Genomic DNA, 21,544 nt, shown 5'->3' on the forward strand with positions numbered 1-21,544 from the left:
TTACAGACTAAAATACTAGCCAAGACTTTGTCCTTGAAGGTGTGTTTATCAGATAGATGCCACACAGGGATTTTTAGAGAGCAATCCCTCTTACAATAATGATGGCTCTGAATCTACACAGGAAAGAAGAGTCAACTGTTCCTCTTTCAGAGATCTGTCAAGTCATTTGCATTATTAGGAAGTCCAGCAGTGCCTTGGAAAAAGTTAACAAACAACCTTCCAGGACTGAACAGTGGAATAACTTATCTCTCAGTGATTTTTCTATGGTAGAATCCAGTTCAGTGTGCATATTTTGTATACAAACATGTAGCAGTGCTTAAGTTCACTTATGACTGACATCTTGACGGATATCTCAACATCCTGGGAAGGAAGGGGTATCACGCCAAATTAACTCATGAATTCACTGAATCTAAGATGCCACCAGTTATACCACTGCCATCCAAAAAAAAAAAAAAAGTGCTATTATGAATGTATCTTTTTTAAAAAAATATTTATTTTTTAGTTGTAGTTGGACACAATATCTTTATTTTGTTCATTTATTTTTATGTGGTGCTGAGGATCGAACCCAGGGCCTTGCACATGCTAGGCGAGCGCTCTACCTCTGAGCCACAACCCCAGCCCCTCATGTATGTATCTTAAGATGCAATCAACTCTAACATATTTCACTTTTAGGGTTACTAAAATATGAAAACCAATGGCCATATTAGAATTGGTGAAATATGGAAACACCAGTCATGGCAAATGTTTAACACCTGCTATGGGTACCAAATATGGTTCTGTGCCCTCTTCGTGATTCATACAGTTAACCTTGTATGTATCTTATGAGTAGGAATTATGATACCTGTCACATAGAGATGAAGGAACATGTCTGAACCAGCTGCTAAGTGGCTGATCTGGGAATGAAATTCCATTGGTCAGCCTCCTTTCTCCATCATGCCTTTATCCTATTGATTACTAACTTGACTGACAGGACAGGGGGATCGCACCTCTTGAGGTAGAGCTATACCATACAGGATCCCCTACAGGAAAGACTGTCTCTGAAACCCAAACTCCCCACCTCCGGGTAAAGGCTACTGGGCAAAGGGTCCGGTGCTTGGGCCAGTAGCCACTCCCTCCTCCACCTTGGAAAAGTGAACTCAAGAGCCTCCAGGGATATGTGACTTTATCAACTCATGTCTAAGGATGTCTGTGGATGGTGGAAAAATAAACAGGGATTGTGGACTTTGGAAATGTGAACACCAAGAATCATATTAAAAGCAGCCACTCACCTCAACTCAAGATGAACATATGCAAACATTTTGTCATATTTTCATTCCAATTCTACCCCCTTTTTAAAAAAGAAATTTACACCTGACAGTTGAAAGCCCTTCTTCCACTCCAAACTGACAGTTATTGTCTGTAAATCTGGTCCACATTTTTTAGTAAACTTTACACACACACACACACACACACACACACACACACAAATAATTTTTTTCCCCATATAGGGGATCTAACTCAGGGGCACTTAACCACTGAACCACATCCCCAGCCCTTTTATTTATTTATTTTTATTTGTAGATGGACACAATACCTTTATTTTATTTTAATATTCATTTTTAGTTTTAGGTGAACACAATACCTTTATTTATTTTATGTGGTGCTAAGGATCGAACCCAGTGCCTCATGCATGCTAGGCTAGCATTCTACCACTGAGCCCCAGCCCCAGCCCTATTTTATTATTTTTATGTGGTGCTGATGATCAAACCCAGTGCCTAATTAATTATTACTGATATTTGGGATAATATTGATATTTATATGGATCTGATATCCAGTAACCCTGCTGAACTTAATATTTTTAATTATATAATATTTTAACAATTAAAGAGAATTTGAAAACTCTCTTAGATTTTCAATTTAGACATATTGTCTACAAATGACAAAACATTTAATCTTTAATTATATTCTTTATGCCATTCATTCATTTCAATTTTAATAAGTCATCTTAAATTTAAATTTTAATATATTTTCAAATTTAGTAAAATATTTTGAGAACTGTAAAAAAAAAACAACTTCTGAAAACCCTTTACCCTCATTCATGTATCGCTAACATCTGCCTTGTTCAAAGGTATCATGTCCCTTTACTCTTTTTTCTTTTTTTTTTTTTTTTTTAAGAGAGAGTGAGAGAGGAGAGAGAGAGAGAGAGAGAATTTTTAATATTTATTTATTTTTTAGTTCTCGGCGGACACAACATCTTTGTTGGTATGTGGTGCTGAGGATCGAACCCGGGCCGCACACATGCCAGGCGAGCACGCTACCGCTTGAGCCACATCCCCAGCCCCTCCCTTTACTCTTAAATATTCCAGGATAAGCTTCCAAACAAAAGATAATTTTCTTACATTACTACAGTACAATGATCAAAATAAGGAAGTTTAACACTGACATAATTCTATCACCTAAGCCATAATCCACATTCAAATTTTGCTAATGACCCAGTAACCTCCAGTTCAGGGGTCAGTCCAAGATTAGATATCCCATTAGCTGTCTGGTCTCTCTAGTCTTATTATTATTATTATTATTATTATTATTATTATTATGGTGGTGGTACTGGGGATAGAACCCAGGGGTGCTCTACCATTGAGCTACATCCATAACATATTTTTTGTTTTGTTTTGTTATTTTGAAGATAGGTTTTGCTAAGTTCCCAGAGCTTGCCTTGACCTCAGGATCCTCCTGCCTCTATCTCTCAAGTAGCTGGTATTATAGGCATTACACCAGGCTTCCCTTTTGTAAAATTATTTATATTTCTCCTTCCCATTAATAATTTGCAGATAAATACTTTAAGATTACATAAAAATCTTGTTTCATATCAAATTTTCATGCTAGTTTCAGCATCCAGTGATGTTTACTGCATAAATCAATTATGATGTTGCAAATAGTGATTTTTTTGTTTCATTCTGTTCTACATTTGTTCATTTGCTCACTTAACATCACTCAGAAAATACCTTCAGTGTTGTTAGCCCATACTAAGGTAAAAAATAAACTTATGATTAGGATTCAATATTTATTTACAATTCTTATTGTTTTTAGACTGAGGGTACAAAGTCAACATTCTGTGGAATCAAAGACTACTTAGGGTAGGTTTTTTTTTCCCTTCCCCTTCATTGTGGTTATTTTATTAATTTAAAATATATTTAAGTTCACTTATTTCTGTTTATGGCCAATCTCATTACTTTCCATTTCCTTTTCTAAAACAAATAGATCATGTACACTTTTTAATGTGAAACCATGGAGTTTGCACAAATTTGTATGTCATCATGGTGCAGGGACCTGATTTTCTCTGTATCATTCCAGTTTTAGCACATGTACCACCAAAGTAGATACTCTTTTTCTTTTCATATTACATTATCTTATTGCTTTCTAAAATATTGGATAGTAGGCATCCTCTTCTTGTTCCTGACTTGCTTTAATGACTTATGTTTCAACACAAACTTCTATGAGCATCTACCACATACCAGGTATTCCGGATAAAACCCTGCACAAGGACGACATGGTGCCTGCCCTCACAGAGCTCTAACTTGGTTGGAAAGAGGGACAGTTAAATGAGCAACTCAATATAGCATGAGTATGGTGGTTGGGGAGGAACTAACTATTTGTTGTAGAAATACACAGGTGAGATGCCTACCCAGACTCTAGCTCTTAGTACAGTTGTATACTTACAAGTCTAGTCTTAAACATCTCCACAGGACTGCAAAACTCTAGGGCACAGCTGGGAGTGCAAAATTACTCAGAACCTAGGGTTCCTAAAATGCAAAAAGCTCTCCTCTTCATAAACACCTTTTGGGTAAATAGAAAACAGTGATGATTAGGCTCTTTTTCTGTTTCACTAATGAAGTCTGGACATAACAGATGATAGAGAAGATGTAAAACTTTTGCTATGTTGCACCACACAGAAAAATGAAAGACTTATTGTGTGACCTTGTGTAAATTTATTTAAATTCCATTGCAACAGGTGAATAGCTCTTTGTTATTATAAGACTTTTTTTTTTTTGTATTGAAGATCGAACCCAGGACACTTAACTACTGAGCCACATCCCCAACCCTTTTTTATCTTTTATTTTAAGACAGTCTCAATAAGTTGTTTAGGGTCTCACTAATTTTCTGAGACTGGCCTCCAACTTGTAATCCTCCTGCCTCATCGTCCCAAGTTGCTGGGATTACAAGCATGTGTCACTATGCTTGGCTATTAAACCATTTAAAAAAAAAAACCGTATGTCTAAATACATTTTTTTTTCTGAAACATGAGAGTAAGAGAATACTGCATAATATTTCATTCCTAAATATGTCAACTTGTATCTAAGACTAAGGATATTCTCCTTCCTATTCACTACATAATGATCACAGGCAAGAAACTTAATATTGATTCAATACTACACCACACTGTTACCCAATATATAGTCCATATGCAAATATCTCCAGTTGTCCCAATAACATATTTTCTTCCTTGTTACACAATCCCTACCCAAGTCAGGGATTGAATCAAAGATCAGATTAAATTTAGTTGTCAAATTTCTTTAGTGTTACTTAGGATGGATCCCAGGTCTTTGTTTTGCTTTAGTTTTGTGTTTTTATGATACATTTATTTTAAGAGTTTGGCCAGTTGTTTTGTAGAGTTTCCCTTATTTTGTAGAGTGATTATTTCCTTATGGTTGCATTCAAGTTAAAGATGTTAGTAAGGCCTTGCCCTTTGTGGGTCACAATGGCAGGCGCATATGTCAATTTGTGCTATTATTAGTGTTGCAAAATTTGCTTCTTGAGGTATCCACTAGATTTCTCCCTGTTTATTATTAGTACACAATGAATGTCTGGAGTGGTACTTTGAAACAGTATGAATGTCCTGTTCCCCAATACTTGTTTCATTCAATGGTTTTAGTGTTCATGGATGACTGCAAAATGGTCATCCAAACGTGGGCAGTTTTTTTTTTTTTTTTTTTCCTAGCTTCGACCTCCAGTTTCCCAACCATGATTCTGCCCCATCTCTTTGATTATGCTGCCTTTGACCAGCCAGGGTTAAGTGACTTCTTAACCTTTGGCACTAACACGTTAATATGCAGGTCTTTCTGAATTTATCACAACCGGGGTGAACCAGGCCCAGAGAGAAAGCAAACACCTCTGTAAGCTGTATCTATTCATAATAATGGGCACTAGCAACAATTCTAGCTCCTTTGAATGCCTAGGAGCTTCTTCTCCTTTGAAGCTGCATTATGATGATGCCTCCGAGCCTCAGAAAACAAATCAGCACACTGGACGGAATTCCTTTTGCTCCTGTGTCTTTTAGCATCCAGCTCTCAGATCACAAACTGTACCATAAATAGCAATGAGCACATCTTAAGGAATCAAACATGATCTGTTTTCCATTGTCCTCAAAATGATACCATTAGACACTGACTGAGTACTGACTTTCCGCTTCATAGGCCAAAGTGAATAACAATCCTTCCAAACTCAAATGGGGGTGTTTTGTGCAGCTCTCTTTTTGCCATGCACTGACTTATTAGAGAAAATTGCAGATTTTGTAGGTGGCTGGTTATAATAATCTAAGGTTAAAAACAGAACCATAAAAGTTGAAGACATCAGAGATCAGAGATGTCTAAAAATAAAGTAAATGCTTTTCTTCTTTCTATAATCTTCAATTAGAAGCCATTTAAGGAAGAGATAATCAACTCCAGAGACTTGTAAATATGGATTCTACAGTTCTCCCTGGCACAACTGCTTCACAAATTAATTTTCGTACATTTTGAGACATGTTAATAAATTATTTTACCCTACTTCCATCCATGTTGCCCTTTGGATGTCAAAAATGCTAATAATGAGACAAACTTCACGATGACTATTGGAATAACAAATCCTTGACAAATACAGCTCTCCTAAAATGAGAAAATCCCCTTTTTGTCAGTTGGTAACTTCCAGAGGAAGATATTGGGGTCAGAGGGAGAATATTTCTCTCCAAGGCAGTGCAAGTTGAGCTCTGTCAAATCAACCAGATGTCTATGCAGTTCATTCAAAGAGAATCTCGATTTCTCTGGTCAACTTCTGTAGTCACTAAATGAAGTAGTCTCATTTCCTTGAACCAAGAACAATTCCATAATTGAAAACGAGTCTTAGCCAAGCTAATATTCAGAAACTGGATTTGAAAGCCTTCTGGGAAGATCATTCTCAGGATGTGGTGTGAGCTTGCTACACTAGAACATCTAGAACTTTCTGTTTTCTGTCTCTCTACTCCGTGGATAATCTCATCCATTTCTATCCATAATCACGATTTATGCTTCCTCTGAATTCCAGGTTCATGTATCCGAATGCCTGTCAGCCATTTCCTTTTGAAAGTCTCACTGGAAATTCAAACATCATGTCTAAGATGGTGCTCTTGATTTTCCTCTTGATTTTCTCCTGCACTGTTCCCAAGAGGGAAAGGTCACCACCACCCAACCAGGCAATAGACTATGCTAGAAATCCTGAGGCCTTCCTAATTTCCCACCTCTCATGGCCCACATCAATTCTACCAGAAAGTCAGTCTGCTTCCAAAACCTATCCACCCCTCCCTTTTAAATCCTCTGCCACCTTTTCCAGTCCAATCTACAGTTTAGGTTGGGGTTATTGCAGCAGCCCACTGGCTGGACTCCTGGAAGCTTCCATTTTTGCTCTGCTAACACTCACTCACTCTCTATAGAACAGACAGGGGAAACAAAAAACCCACAAAAACTTAAAAGCACAAGTTACCTAATACAACATGGGATAACAATCTGGATTCTGGAATGGAAGAGGACACTGGAAATCAGTGGGAAAACTAGTGTAATTCTAATAATGTCTGTGGCTTTGCTAAGTGCATCATGGTTAGGGACGATGTTAACATCAGGGGAAGCTGGGGAGAGGGTATACAGGAACTTGATGCGTACATTATTTTTACAACCTTAGTGTAAATTAAATGTTATTCCAAAATAAAAATTTTATTTAAAAACTTCATAATATCACATCACCCTTTTGTTTAAAATCCTTGAATTACTCCCAGTGCACCAAAATCTAAACTTTTTGCCATGGCCCCAGAGGTCTCTCACAACCTGGCTTCCCTATCTTTTGAACCTAGTCTACTTTCTCACTCTAAATGTTCCGGCCAGTGGTTTTCTATTGGTTTCTGGAGATGTTAGGCTGTGTCATAGGCCGGAGCCTTTGGCCTTGCAGCTTCTGTGTGTTTGCTGGGGCTGCCATAAGAAAACGCCATGGGTTGGGGACCTAACCAACAGATAGTTTCACAACTCTGGAGGCTGGCCAAGGTCAAGGTGTTAGCAGGATTGGGTTCTACTGAGGACATTCTCCTAGGCTTAAAGATGGACAATTCCTTGCTGTGTCCTCACTGGTCTTTCCTGTGTGTCCTCCCCTCCCCCGCTTTTGGTACCGGGATCAAACCCAGGGATGTTTAGCCATCTGAGCCACATCCCCAGCCTTTTTTTATACTTTATTTAGAGACTGGGTTTTGGTAAGTTGCTTAGGTCCTCAATAAATTGCTGAGACTGGCTTTGAACGTGCAATCCTCCTGCCTCAGCCTTCAGAGTTGCCAGGATTACAAGCATGCACCACCCATCCAGCTACCCTAGTACTTCTTTGTGTGTCCAAATTTTTCTCTCAGTCAGACTGGTTTAGGGCCCCCCTAATGGCCTGATTTTAACTTAAAATATCTCCAAACACAATCACATTCAGAGGTAACGTCACTTTGGTGTGTGTGTGGGGGGGATATGTCTAAGTCCATAACTGTCCTCTTGGTCTGCAAAGTCCTTCAGATGGCTGGCTCTGTGCTGCACTCAGGTCCCACATGGACACCTCATCTTTTCTGAGAGGCCTTCCTGACTACGTGGCTTCAGGCTGACTTCTCCCTATCCTGTTTATTGCTGTATTAGTATTTAATTACAGCTGTAATTCTTTTCCTTAACTTGTTTATGATCTGCTTCCCTGACTCCCTGAGTAATGGGTCTGTCTTACTGCTGTATCTGCGATATCTCTCCTAGTGCCCAGCAGAGAGTTGATGCTCAAACCTTGCTAAAGAACAAATGGTTTATTGATAATTCAGACGAAATATGAGTCTCATTTGGAAAAGGTTATTAACACAGTTAACCCAAGGTATGGCCATTACAGTAGCAATATCTAATATCTGTATAGTTCCTAACAGCTTGTACATAAACCAACATCTAGGAATCTGCCACACTCTGATGCAAGCATTATTTATTATATATTGATAAAAAAAAATAAAGACTGAATGGTTAAGGGTTTTGCTTAAGGTCATATAGCTAGAACTTCAATATATACTGATTTTTTTATATAGATGAACTAGAAACTAAATATTAATTCTGAATATTTCTTTCAAGCAACCTCCAGGGAGGGCTCTGTGAAAGACAGAGCTTAGTTTCCAGGAAATGGAAAAGAACTAGACGTTCTTTCCGTCTAATCAGAGGAGTTTCTTAGCTTCGGAATAATGTCCTTGATGAAATGTGGCTAACCAGAATATATATATATATATATTGCCCAAGGGCCGTGGGGGTGGGATGATGGTGACGAATAGTTTTTTTCCTAAACAGTTTTCAGGTGTATGAAGAAGTGAAGACATTTGTAGAACCTGATTTCCTAACTGTTTATTCCTTAAATCTGTTAATTCTCAGTCTTGTTGTCCCTTGGATTCACCTAGGGGAGCTTTAAAAAAAATCCCATTGCCTAAACTGTACCCCAGACAAATGAACAGCACTATGGGGGTGGGATGGTGGTGTCCATGACTTGTCCCAGGTGATTTTAATATGCAGCCATGATGGACAGCCACTGGTCTAGCTCCTCACAGTGGGCAGGTGGTGTTGGTATGTCCTGTGTCCTGCCAAGGGAACATATTCAGTCTGTGGAATGGACAGAGGGTGGACTCTAAAACTGCGCACACTCCTGTTTGGAGAATTTAGCTTTCTGGAAGGGAGTGTTACATTCTTCATGTGCGTTGGCTTGTTTTCTACCAGTCTGCACCTGGGACCTAGTGAATCAAAATCCCAGCAGGTAGGACCCAGACACTAGCCATTAAAACTTCTCAGGTGAGTCCAGCCTGCAGCCAAGGCTGAAACCCACTGCTTTAAATGGTGCCTATTTTGTTTGGAAGCGGAAGCAAAGGTCAGACTGCCCCCATTAACCTCATGGAACCCCAGTAACCTGGCAGCAGGTGTCCCAGGAGCAGCCTCTTCTCCAGCTGAACCAGGCCGTGCTAAGCACAGACTCTCAGATGAAGATTTATGGCTTGGATAAACAACAGAACCGTAGCTTGGCATAGCGCCATCCTCCCCAGCACTAATTAAGGCCTAAATAATTCTCGTCAGTATGTGCATAAAATAAGTGGGCCTCAATTTAAGACAACATCCCCATTGTGTCCTGGCTAATGTAATCACAGTTTGCAGCTTTTTCAATCATAAATTTACTAATAGTATTTTTAACAAGGATGAGAAGGTATTTCCATCTAGTCATCCTGCCATTTTTTTTTTTTTTACTAGAGTTTAGGTCATGTTAAAAAAATTACTTATATGATAATTGATAATGGGATAACAACATGGACTCTATTCAACCACTAATCAATATGATTATCACTAACATCTTTCAATTATTGCTTCTTATCATCATCCAATTCATTACATTTTTGGCAGGTAAGGGAGGAAACAGGGTGCAGATAGTAGCATGAAGGATGGGAGCTGAAAGATAAGACCAGACACCCAGAAAATGCCAAGAGATGAACTGAATTTATTAAATAACTTGGCAATGCAGTGAGACAAGACCAACACCCACTACTGCACTGCTTTCTGAACTGATCCCACCCAAACCTCCATGATCAATCCTGGGCAGAAAAACCTTACAAGTACATACAAGCACATGCCATTGATTGGCTTAGGGCTCAGTTTTGAAATCATGGGCTGGACAGAGATGTCTTTTCTTTTTCTTTCTTTCTTTTTTTAAAAATATTTATTCTTAAGTTTTAGGTGGACACAATATCTTTATTTTACATTTATGTGGTGCTGAGGATCGAACCCAGTGCCTCACGCATGGTCGGCAAGCCCTCTAAACACTGAGCCACAACCCCAGCCCCCCCCTCGAAAGCTGTCTTTTCATAATTAAAATATTATTAGATAAATATTTATATTTCTTGTGTTCTGATTTTGAAGCATCAGCAAGTGTGAATGAAAACCTATGGAGCCCCCCTTTCTGCCTCCCTGGGACCAACCTTGAACCAGCTGGATGATCAACTGCTGCTGCTGAATATGGAAATTAGAGGAGGGTGACTTGGCAAAGAAGGCTAATCCAGCAGGGGTGGGGCTGTCTGGTCTGATGGCCTGGGCAGCAAGACCTGGGGATGGAGGATGCAGAGCCAGGCAGAGGCTGGGGCGGGGACTCAGACACAGGGGTTCCTCTTCAGTGTAACAAGGTGGCAGGACATGGACTTGGAAAAGGCGAGTGCCACAACAGAGAGATAAGGAGCAGGCCCACAGGCAGGCTCAGGGTCAGCGTGTTGGGGAGGAGGCAGCAGCACAGGTAACAACAGCTGGCATTTCTTCCAAAGTCAGTCCTCACTCTGCCTGAGGGCTAGTGCTTCTCTTGCAGGCCGGCCTGAGGCTCAAAAAGGCCCAGTTCTTGGCATTAGCAAGGGATGTCCATCTTGGAGTCAGCATCCCCTGTTTCTAAGGTGGACAATTTGATATTTTAAAAATACTTAAGGGGCTGGCGATTGTGGCTCAGCAATAGAGAGCTGGCCTTGCATGTGTGAGGCCCTGGGTTCGATGGGTTCTATCCTCAGCACCACATAAAAATAAACAAATAAAATAACGATATTGTGTCCAACTACAACTAAATAATATATATTTTAAAAAATATATTTAAAAGTCCCAGGGTGACTTATTATGCCTTTCATCCCAGCAACTTGGGAGGATGAGGAAAGAGGATTCCAAGTTCAAGGCCAGCCTCAGCAACTAAGTGAGGCCGTAAGCAATTTAGCAAGAATCTGTCTCAAAAGAAAAAAAAATAAAAAGGGCTGGGGACATAGCTCAGTAGTTAAGCACCCTGGGTTCAATCTTTAGTACCCCCCCAAAAAATATTTAAAAGTTTTAATTGATACATAATTGTACATATTAATGGGGTGCAGTATGATATTTCAATATGTGTACAATGTGCTATGATCAGATCAGGTAAACTGCCATATCCCAGGGCGGGAACTTTTATCTTTTATCGTTTATCATTTCCTTGTATTGGAAACGTTGGAAAGGGTAACCTGCTATTTTAAAGTCCTAGAAAGGGAAAGTAAAAAAGCCAAATTCAGAAGGAGTAGGAAAAAGAACTTAGTACTTGTTAAAAGGGGATACACGAAAATAAATGATAATTTCATGATTTTTTTGGACTATTTGAAATGAAAAGAGGATAAAGCAGAAAATTACAGGGTCCTATCAACCTACAATAGTCACCATGTCCTCCTCTCTGTACCTCTATACCTGGAGAGATGATCTGAGAGGCATAGAGAAAAGAGAGAAAACAGAGGAATTTTTTAGAAAGACTAAAAAGATAATTTAAAGCAAAATTTCCCCTCCTATTTTCTGACTGTGCCAGGAAAAGCAACTCAGGTGCCTGATCTGATCTCACCAAACTTTTTCTGACCATTCTGACGTAGCATGGTCAGCCCTACTTTAATATCCAATGAGCAGAGCTCAGAGGGCAGTGCAGTCATTAAAAAGCATATGGGGTGCTTTGGGGCATAGCGCTCGCCTAGCATGGGTGGGACCCAGGTTCGATCCTCAGCACCACATAAAAATAAAGGCATTGTGTTGTGTCCATCTACACCTAAAAAATAAATATTAAAAAAAAGGACTTAAGAAGAAATTGAAGAAGACCTTAAAAAAAAAAAGCAGATGGGGAGGGGGCATCACGCTTTGTTAAAAACAGTATATTACATGATTCAATTTTGGAGGAACTGGTTAAAGAATAATAATCAGGGGGCTGGGTTGTGGCTCAGTGATAGAGTGCTCACCTAGCATGCACGAGGCACTGGGTTCGATCTGCAGCACCACATAAATGTAAAATAAAGATATTATGTCCACCTAAAACTTAAGAATAAATATTAAAAAAAAGAATAATAACCAGTAACGTGAACCAAAATGTTACCAGCAATCATCTCTGAATTGTGTGATTACTACTGATTTTTCCTTCCTTTAAGCTTTTCTCATTTTTTTTACATTTTTCAACTTTTAATAACTGTGTATTAATTTCCCAATCAGAAAAAAAGCCATTATTTTACAAGGGTTTAAGTTTAAGCTTTAAACACTTAATGATGCTGTTGTGATTTTGAGGAGGTTGGCCAGCAACCTGCCTTTAATTTCAGGCTGCTGATGGGATGGTCCAAAAGTTCCTGTTTGGGTCAGCACCCTAAGGGAATACCAAATACGGGGTTCACATATTTAGTGGGAGGGGAGCACTCCAGGCAGCAGTGTTCTTTCCTCTGGAAAGTTCCTGAAACTCTGGGATAAGGCATATGGCTGCAACAGCTGGCAGGGAGATGGATCAAGTGGTGCAGTTTTGAGCTCTGGTGAATGCTGTTCTGATCTGAGTTTTTCTGAACCTGGAGTTGGTGATCTTTTTTTTTTTTTTTTTTCTGGAAAGCACCAAGTAGGAAATATTTTAGGCTTTGCAGCCATATGATCTCTCTTGCAACTACTCAACTCTGCTGCTGAGAAGCAGCTGGGACAATATTACAATATGAGTGTGGCTGTGTTCCAATAAAACTTTATTTACAGAGAATGCAGTTTGCCAATCTCTGAAGAACTCCAGTTTCCCCAGCACAGTTCAAGAAGCTAAGTGATCAGGTACAAGTTCCTGTTAATAGGTGAGTCATTAGATAAGATTCCCCCCCCCCCCCCCAAGTGAAGGGTTGATTAGAGATGACTTCACAGAAAAGGAAGCACAAGCTTTGGCCATTTAATATGTTGGTCTTTGTCCTCCACATAAACTATGAGTATCGAAGTTTGGAAAGTGAGTCTGCATTTTAAATACCATCCATGTAATTCATACAGGGACATGTAAATAGAATGAGCTTGATCCACCCTTGCTGAGTAAGAAATGAATGAATGATTGTCTTCTACCGAGCTGGTGTGAAATGTAGTTCTTTTTTTTTTTTTTAAAGAGAGAGTGAGAGAGGAGAGAGAGAGAGAGAGAGAGAGAGAGAGAATTTTTTAATATTTATTTTTTAGTTTTCGGCGGACACAACATCTTTGTTGGTATGTGGTGCTGAGGATTGAACCCAGGCCGCACGCATGCCAGGCGAGCGCGCTACCGCTTGAGCCATATCCCCAGCCCGAAATGTAGTTCTTGAGTGTCACCTCTTGGGAACTTCTCAAGTTGTATCCAAGTAGATTCCACCTTAAATGAGACATCCTGTGTCCCCAGAGTTGGGGAGAATGTCCTGAACAAAGTAGCCCAGAAGAACAGTCAGGTTGCCAGGTCACATAAAAAGTGTCCCAGGGCTCAGGCCTCTGCTGTTCACTCCCTCCAACCTGTAAGTTAACATAGTGTCTACCTCACAAATACGTCAGTACCTCCTAGAGGAATATAATTCTGCCCAGATATTTCTAGAAGATCAATACAAACAACCAAAGGTTGGGCCTGGCCAATGTCCCTTCTATCGGGTTTCCTAGTTTCTCAGTGACTGATTTGAAGCTGAGGGAGTGTGAGACCTGAGCTTTTGTCCTATGGCTCTTTGGTACCTCCACACCCCCTGCGTCCTATTTTGCCTCACCTCAGTCAAGGCACCAAAGAGGTCAACTTGTCAAGAACTCTTTCTCGCCAGGCTCAGTGCACACCTATAATGTTCACATATGTGTGCATTCACATATGTGAACATATGTGTGCATACCTATAATCCCAGTGGCTCGGGAGGCTAAGACAGGAGGACTGCAAGTTCAAAGCCAGCCTCAACAAAAGCGAGGCACTAAGCAACTCCGTGAGACCCTGTCTCTAAATAAAACATAAAATAGGGCAGAGTGTCCCTGAGTTCAATTCCTGGTACCCCCAAAACAAAACAAAACAAAACTCTTAATCTTGTCCTTTTTGACATAGCACCAATCTTTATCTTCTACAAATGCAAAACATGTCAATGAGGTAGAAATGAGCAGGTGAATCCCTGCAGCCTCTTGATCCAAACTCTTTTCCTGACAGGTCCTTGTGGAACCCACATCCTATCTTAGGTGAGCCTCTTGGCTACATCAAAATGTTCACTCTCAAGACGGGAATTTAGAATCATCTCACCCCAAAGAATCTGGGATAAAAGCCAGGTTAGAAGATGAATTTTGAGCAATGTTAATGAACAATGTACTTGGGTAAAATCTAGTTTGGAGTCTGAATGCCTCACGAGGTAAACATTTTGCAGGGGTTCGTCCTAGTTTTCATGTGGGATATGTGTGTGAATGCACATATATGTGAACATAAGCATAGTCCAGCCAACAGAAACAGCATGCACATGTGTACTGGATGATATTCATTTTTTTTTTTTTTTTTTTTAGAGAGAGAGAGAGAGAGAGAGAGAGAGAGAGTGTGTGTGTGTGTGTGTGTGTGTGAGAGAGAGAGAGAGAGAGAATTTTGATATTTATTTATTTTTTTTAGTTTTCGGCGGAAACAAAATATTTGTTTGTATGTGGTGCTGAGGATCGAACCCAGGCCGCATGCATGCCAGGCGAGCACACTACCGCTTGAGCCACATCCCCAGCCCATATATTCATTTTTCTAAATAAATATTAATGGTCACTGAGATGATGTGTTCTAAATCTAACAGTAAGGAACCAGATTCTGGAGTTCTGAGTTCCCTTTTGTCCTTTCCAGGTGGCAGAGATTTATGCAGAGGCCCATGAAGGTACATACAGATGTATGTACATATGGAAGGTACATACAGATGAGAAAAAGAAAAAAGCTAGGCCACAAAATAATTCCAGGGAGAAATCCCAGGAAAATAACCCTCAGAGGTCTAAGGCCAGAACATTTCTGGGGTCCCGGTTCCAGATGCTGGTGCTGGCCCTGGCCATATGCGGGACTCTCAGAGCCCAAGAGGCAAGCACAGCACAGAACGAGAGGGCTACTCACGCTGTTGTTGCTTCCTTTGTTGTCCTCATACTTGGTTTCTATATGAATGGAGAATTTCGGCAGAAAGGAACACTATGGAGAAAAAACAAATATGCATTAGCACAAGCTCTCTCTGCTCTGCACACGCTCAGTACAGCCTCTGCTCTCCTCACCATTTGGTTGGGAGCACGGCTCTAGAGCAGAAGTGTTGATCTACTATGGCGATATCCCTATGCACTTACGAAAAAGCCACCTTTAGGAGCATGAACACAATTTCTTCCAGAAGTCAGGCCAGAGAGAGAACCCAACAGGAATATGTTCTGTGGGTCCTGCCACCAGCTTTGGAAAAGCAAATCCCTAAAACAGAGGTCAACTCTGTTCTGGAGAGCTAACCCTGGGGAGCAACTGCCACTATTAGATAAATGGGGGGTCTGCTTTAACTTTTATATAAATATTCATATAAAGTTAGGGAGGTAGTACAGTAGAACTTTAAAAGTTAGTCAGAACTGGCTTTTAATATGACTTTGGATAAGTCATTCAACTTCTCTGAACCCCAGCAGTATCAAACAGGAATTATAATTATTAACTAAGAATGGCATTGTGAAGGTTAAATAAAATGATGTGCATAAATATAGTGGCAGAGTGTGTGCTTAGCATGTGTAAGGCCCTGGGTTTAATTTTCAAAACAAAATAACAAAAATAACACACACATATAAAAATATGTAAATATAATATAAATAATGCTGAGCACTGAGTTAGCATTCAACAAAACTCAGTGATCCATATGAGGCTGCAGCTGAGCTTGACCAGAAAAGGCAGCCCCTCTTGCTGGCTGCATGAGGGACACTACAAACCCAGACTGCAGCTCGGCCCTAGTGTTCCAGATTGTCTCATTCTGTGTATCCAGTAGATCTTAAGAGGTAAGGCAGCTTGAGAAGAGGATTTTGACAAATGTTGGTGTAACTACCCTCCTGCTAGCACTGAGCTGGCCATTACTTTTTGGATATAGGATTGAAGGCTAATGGGTAAAATGACCCAGGGAGTCCACTGGGAGCTGCAGGTGTTGGGGAAATGAGACTTCACTTGATCTGATCACAGTCTCAAGAGACTGGGTCCTTTATGTACTTATCTACTACTCAGGGAATGTGCTTTCGACATCAGCACAGTCTGAATACTTTCAGATTCTCTCTCATGTATTCTTTGCAACAATCCTAAAGGGTGGGTACTATTATTATTATCATCACCCCTGCTTTCAAGATGAGGAATGGAGGCACAGAGAGGTTAAATAAATGACCCATAACCACAGTTATGCATCTAGAGTCGGGTGTGAAAGCAAAGTGGGCTGGCCCCAGTGTCCATGCTCTTGACTACTACCCCAGTGCTTCTCACAGGGGCGTATCTGGTCTAGCAACAGCAGCATCACCCTCAAACTAGTTAAAAATGGAAATTCTCAGGCTGCACACTAGACCAATTGAATCAGAAACCCTAGAGTGGGGTCTAGCAATTTATGTTTCACTTGTTCAAGTTGGAAAATCAGCTCACTCTCCCATGCATGGGAAGGAAACAGAGTGTACTGTCTAAAATCCAAAAGTCCACAAACACCTACCCTCATCTCTTGGGCTCCATCCCCACAATGACCATGCTTCCATTTTAGAGCCCCGGGGGCATCCGTATGAGAAGGCAGAGGTCTTGGACATGCTAGGGATAATTTTCCTGGCATCACATGCCTGTGTGCATTCTGCATCCATCTGTCTGAATCTGAGCGAAATAAGCAATCTGAACCATGACTAAGGAAACACGGAAACAATCAATCCCAATGATTGCCTTTATGGAGAATGAGGCCCTGTGATTATTCATTAACACCTTCTCTGCTGATTTCTCTCCAACCTCTCACTTGGTAAGTGAGGCCCTCATGCCCTGTTCCAAAGGGTTCCAGGAGGGTCTGCTTATTGAGACCCTAGAGAATTCAAAGCCCCCAGCAGAGCTTTGAGAGACTCATGAACATGAGGGTCTTGGCCTAGAGGCCCTCTTAAAAATAACCAGCCTTCAAGTGAATCAATTCTGTACTTTTAAACCCATTATTCATCTGAGGGCCAATCCAATGAGTGGCGGGACAACAGGGCCATGCAGGGTGTGAGTAGACCTAGGGGGTGCCATGTAGAAAATCATAAGGATTTTGCATCAGTTGAACCTCCAAAACCACTAAACTAGGTCAAACAAATGAATTTTAGCATTTGGGGTATTAAACTCAAATATGAAATGCAAAACTCTTATGCAAATTAGCAGGTGCTGTTATTTTTGAGTCAAAGACTCAGGTTATTTTCATGTCAGAATGGCAACCTTGCCCTGAGGTTGGGAGCGCACCTGCCTGTGGCAGCGGAAGGATGGCAACCGGATGGGCCAACTCCAGGCTGGTCAGTGCTTTCTCTGCTAATCCCTTTGGGATACCTGACAGCTAGTTCTTGAAGTCCTGGAGTGTGCAAGTGTCTAAAAAGTTAAAAAACAGAAGTTTGTAGCTCTAGGCATTTTCAGACCTGTCATTAAACTCTTTCCAGTAAGATGTTCATCTTAAGATAAACTTCTGCATGCCCCATGCAGGCTAGTGGTTGTAAAAATTCCAGCACACAAATCCTAGCAATCTATAAGTGTTAGGCCCCAGCACTTGGCTTTGCCCTTCCTATCTCACAACTGATCATTTTGATCCAGGCTTTGACGAGAACATAGATGCTGTGACAGAAACACCTACAACTTCCCTTTCATTCACTGCAAAACTTCTGCTTATTAGGTTATACGTCTTGTTCTTGGTGAATCAGAGAAAGATGTCTTTTTCCCAGTGCAAAATAATATAAAGAAAAGCCCTGACACATTTGAACCAGTTGACTTAGGCTCAAATCCAAGACACAGTGCGCTTTGGGCAATTTTTTTTTTTTTTTTATCAGCCCCAGCCTAAGTTTCTCCATTTATAGAATGAGGATAATACTCTTCTCTGTGGAGAATATCAATGAGGTCAGGCAGGTAAGGCCCAGCATAGCACTTGGCATGTCACAGGTGCACAGTAATAATAAACATTCCCAAGATTCTTCTCTGGAACCTTGTCGCAGTGATAATTTACATCTTCTCCCTGCCTCCTTCCCACAGCCTAAAAAAATATTCTTAAAAAAAAAAATGATCACAAAGTTCTTCGTTTCTTCCTTTATCTATAACCAACCCCAATTCTGTCTTTACAATCAAATATATTTAAAGAGTAGTCAGTGCTGGTCAGCTCTACTCTTTTGGTCTCTCACCTCTTCTTAACCACTACAATTTGGTATGAAGATGACTGATTTGCAAAACATTTCCAAATCAGCACACTTTTTTCATCTGCACCCTAGAGACCCCTACAGAGGTTGAAATGACCCAGCAACTCCTCTGTCCTTACAGCAGTTCCTGCTCAATCCCTCTTCCACCTTCAGTGGAAGTGATCCCTCCATCCTCTTCTTGCTCCAAAACTTTGTCCCTGGTCATCTCATCTGTTTCTGATTTGCCCATGACCATTCTTTGCAGGTACCTCTCAAATCAACCTCTAATTCCAACCTTTCTTCTTACATTTCAGCTGCCCAAAGGCCACGCCCAGATGGTCTCACAGGTACACCTGATCTGAAATGTCTGCACTGAACTTGAATGTTCTCCTTCCCTCTAGTAATTTTCTAGGGTGCGGGTGAGGGGACAAATTACCACAAATTCAGTGGTTAAAAGAAAAGACATCTGTTCTCTCACAGTTCTGAGGGTTAGAAGTGGAAATCAAGGTATTAGCAATGTGGATTCCCTCTGAAGATTCTAGGGTCCAGAAGCCCAAAGCAGTCTTTGGTTTGTGGCTACATAGCTTTAGCCATTGTCTTCAGCTTCATATCACCAACCAGATGATGAGCTCCAATCCTGTCATTCTCCAACAGGAGGATCCTCCTTATACCCCATCACCACAGGGAATGGCTTATGTGATGGTTACCACAGTTTTCAGACCTCCGAACATCTCTTTGAAGTTTGCTCACATTAATACTTTTGCTGCAACCAAATATACCTCTACCCTAGACATTCTCAAATATGCAGAGGGAGAAGTGAGACTCTCACTTTCCAATCCTTAACTTCCTCAAAATATGTGCAATCCCATAAAGATTCTGACATTTCCCTTGAGTGAGGGGGGATTCCATGCCACTGAGGGACCTGTCATGAGGGGTGGGAGTGGAAAAGAAGTCAGGCACTCTGCTATAACCACACTTGAACCTGCTCCAAGAAGAGTGATATCAGGATTGTCAGCCATTAACCCAAAACTAGAAGATGGCAAAGGAATTTGGAAGACTCTGTGCTTTCTATAGTGTAATCACCTGAAAACGTAGGGTGCTTCAAGTTCCATGAGGCCCACAAAATGCAGGAGAGAGTTCTGAGACAGCCTCAGACCCCACCCCATGGTGCACGTAAGCTATATGATCCTCCCCTTCTGTATATGATGGGACACTCCCTGGATTGGTCCCTTGAGCCATCACAGGGAGCACAGGCTTTGACGGCTACCAAGGAGATGAGATGCTCACTCCTGATACTCTGTCACAGTATCCATGACTTCATTTTTTAAAAGCAGAAATTCTTTTGTTGGCTTTGAAGCCGTGAGAAGGCCAGGTGGCTAGGAACTGAGGAAGGCCTCTGGGAGCCGAGAGAACAGCCAGCTGGAAAAGGAGACCTCTGTCCTACAACCATAAGGAATTTCATCCTGCCAGCAACCGATGGGCTTGCTTGGAAGAGGACCCTGAGCCTGGGGTGAAACTGGAGCCTTGGCTGATAGCTCAGTATCCACCTAACCAAGGACTCAGTTAAACTGGGACTTAACTCCTGACCATGGAGACTGCAAAATAATAAATTTGTGTTGTTTTAAGTTGCTAAGTTTATGAAAATTTTACACAGCAACAGAAAACCAACACACTCATCCTGCCTACTGTTTCCCTTCTGAATCACACCCCTGGCCTTCATCCGATTAAGCATCATTCGCTGTGAGCTCTGAAGAGTCCAGAGCACTGGGGAATTCATACTCTTTCTGACTTAGTCATTTCACCTATGATATTATCTGCCCTGTCATTGGCCATTGCTTATCGCCCAGGGAGATATTTATGAGTAACTGATGCCAGTAAGCTCATCATTAGCTGCTGTCCACATAGCAGGCTGCAGGCCCACAGAGAGGAAGTATGGTGGGTCAGGCAAAAAAACCACAGGTTTTGCAGTGAAACACACTTTATTTCAAACCCCAGCTTTGTTTCTCACAAATTGGGCAAATTCCTTAATCCTCCTGAGCTTTGGTTTCCTCATCAATAAAATGGAGACAATGCCAGTCTCATAGCAGGAAGTAAGGATTAATGAGACAATGAATGTTCAAGGTCAGCCAGTGTCTGGCGGAAGAGGGACTGGAGAAAGGCTGGCCTACTCTATGGCACCTCTCTCCACGAAACCCATAAGTGATGCAAGAGCAAATGGAGCTGGGTGGTGGGCTTGCTGGAGTGGTAGCCATAGATAGGTCACCTGACTGGTATTCCCATAGAGCAGTGACCAAGCCATGGAGCAAATCTGGGCTTTTCCTGCCTCACTCTGACTCTCTGGCCTGCTCTGCTGCCAAGGGCATGTGGCACATTATCCAGGATCTGTTCTCAGTGGCTCCTTCTTCCGGGCAGGGGCCCTTTCCCTCTTCTCTTAGATTCCTTTGACCTCCTGCCAACTACATGCTGGGAAACAAGAACTCTACCAGGGCTCCAGTCACTTTTTTCCCTCCTGGATTGAAAAGCTTTATGCCCCCTGTTCACTCAGCTAAATTACAAAGACTGAGACTCAAGAAATTAAGAAACAGCATAAAAAAAGCAGACGTCAGAAGCTCCAGGGCCACCATCAGTGACTGCTTACAGAAACAGGATAAGGGGCTCCTGTCCCAGAGGCTAGGGGACATTGAGGAAGCATATTTGCCCCTCCCTTCATGTCCCAGGCTCACTCCATATCTGGAATCCTCTTTCTCATGAAGCATCTTTCTCCCTGTCTCTTCTGGACCAGAGGTGCAGCTTGGAAGGGAGAATAAAGGAAATACAGGAAATGTTCCCTAGCCGGGCGCTGTGGCACACACCCGTAATCCCAGCAGCACGGGAGGCTGAGGCAGGAGGATCACAAGTTCAAAGCCAGCCTCAGCAATTTAGTGAGGGCCTAAGGAATTGTCTCAAAAGAAAAAAAAAAAAAAAAAGAAGAAAATGTTCTCTTAATTATGACCAGTGTTTGTTTTGCTTCCAACCCCTTTAAAAGCAGTAGCTAGAGTCATGAAGAAATCAGAGCATGGGGCAGGAGCTCTCCTGGAACTTCATCTTTGATTTTCTATCTTGGATCCTCCCAGACCAGAAGAATCTATTAGTGT

At 41.3% G+C, this 21,544-nt stretch overlaps 1 protein-coding gene across 1 annotated transcript in view; it reads right to left on the minus strand.

The window, feature by feature from the left end:
* Window positions 1-21,544, minus strand: part of PITPNC1 (phosphatidylinositol transfer protein cytoplasmic 1) — a 252,415-nt gene that overhangs the window by 77,883 nt on the left and 152,988 nt on the right. The window contains exon 5 of the mRNA XM_081270313.1: window positions 15,154-15,225. Within this exon, the coding sequence (XP_081126439.1) occupies window positions 15,154-15,225 (72 nt within the window). The remainder of the gene's footprint in view (window positions 1-15,153; window positions 15,226-21,544) is intronic.

Source organism: Spermophilus citellus (genome assembly GCF_964194105.1).
Source record: "Spermophilus citellus genome assembly, chromosome: 17".
In the NCBI taxonomy this organism is placed as follows: Eukaryota; Metazoa; Chordata; class Mammalia; order Rodentia; family Sciuridae; genus Spermophilus; species Spermophilus citellus.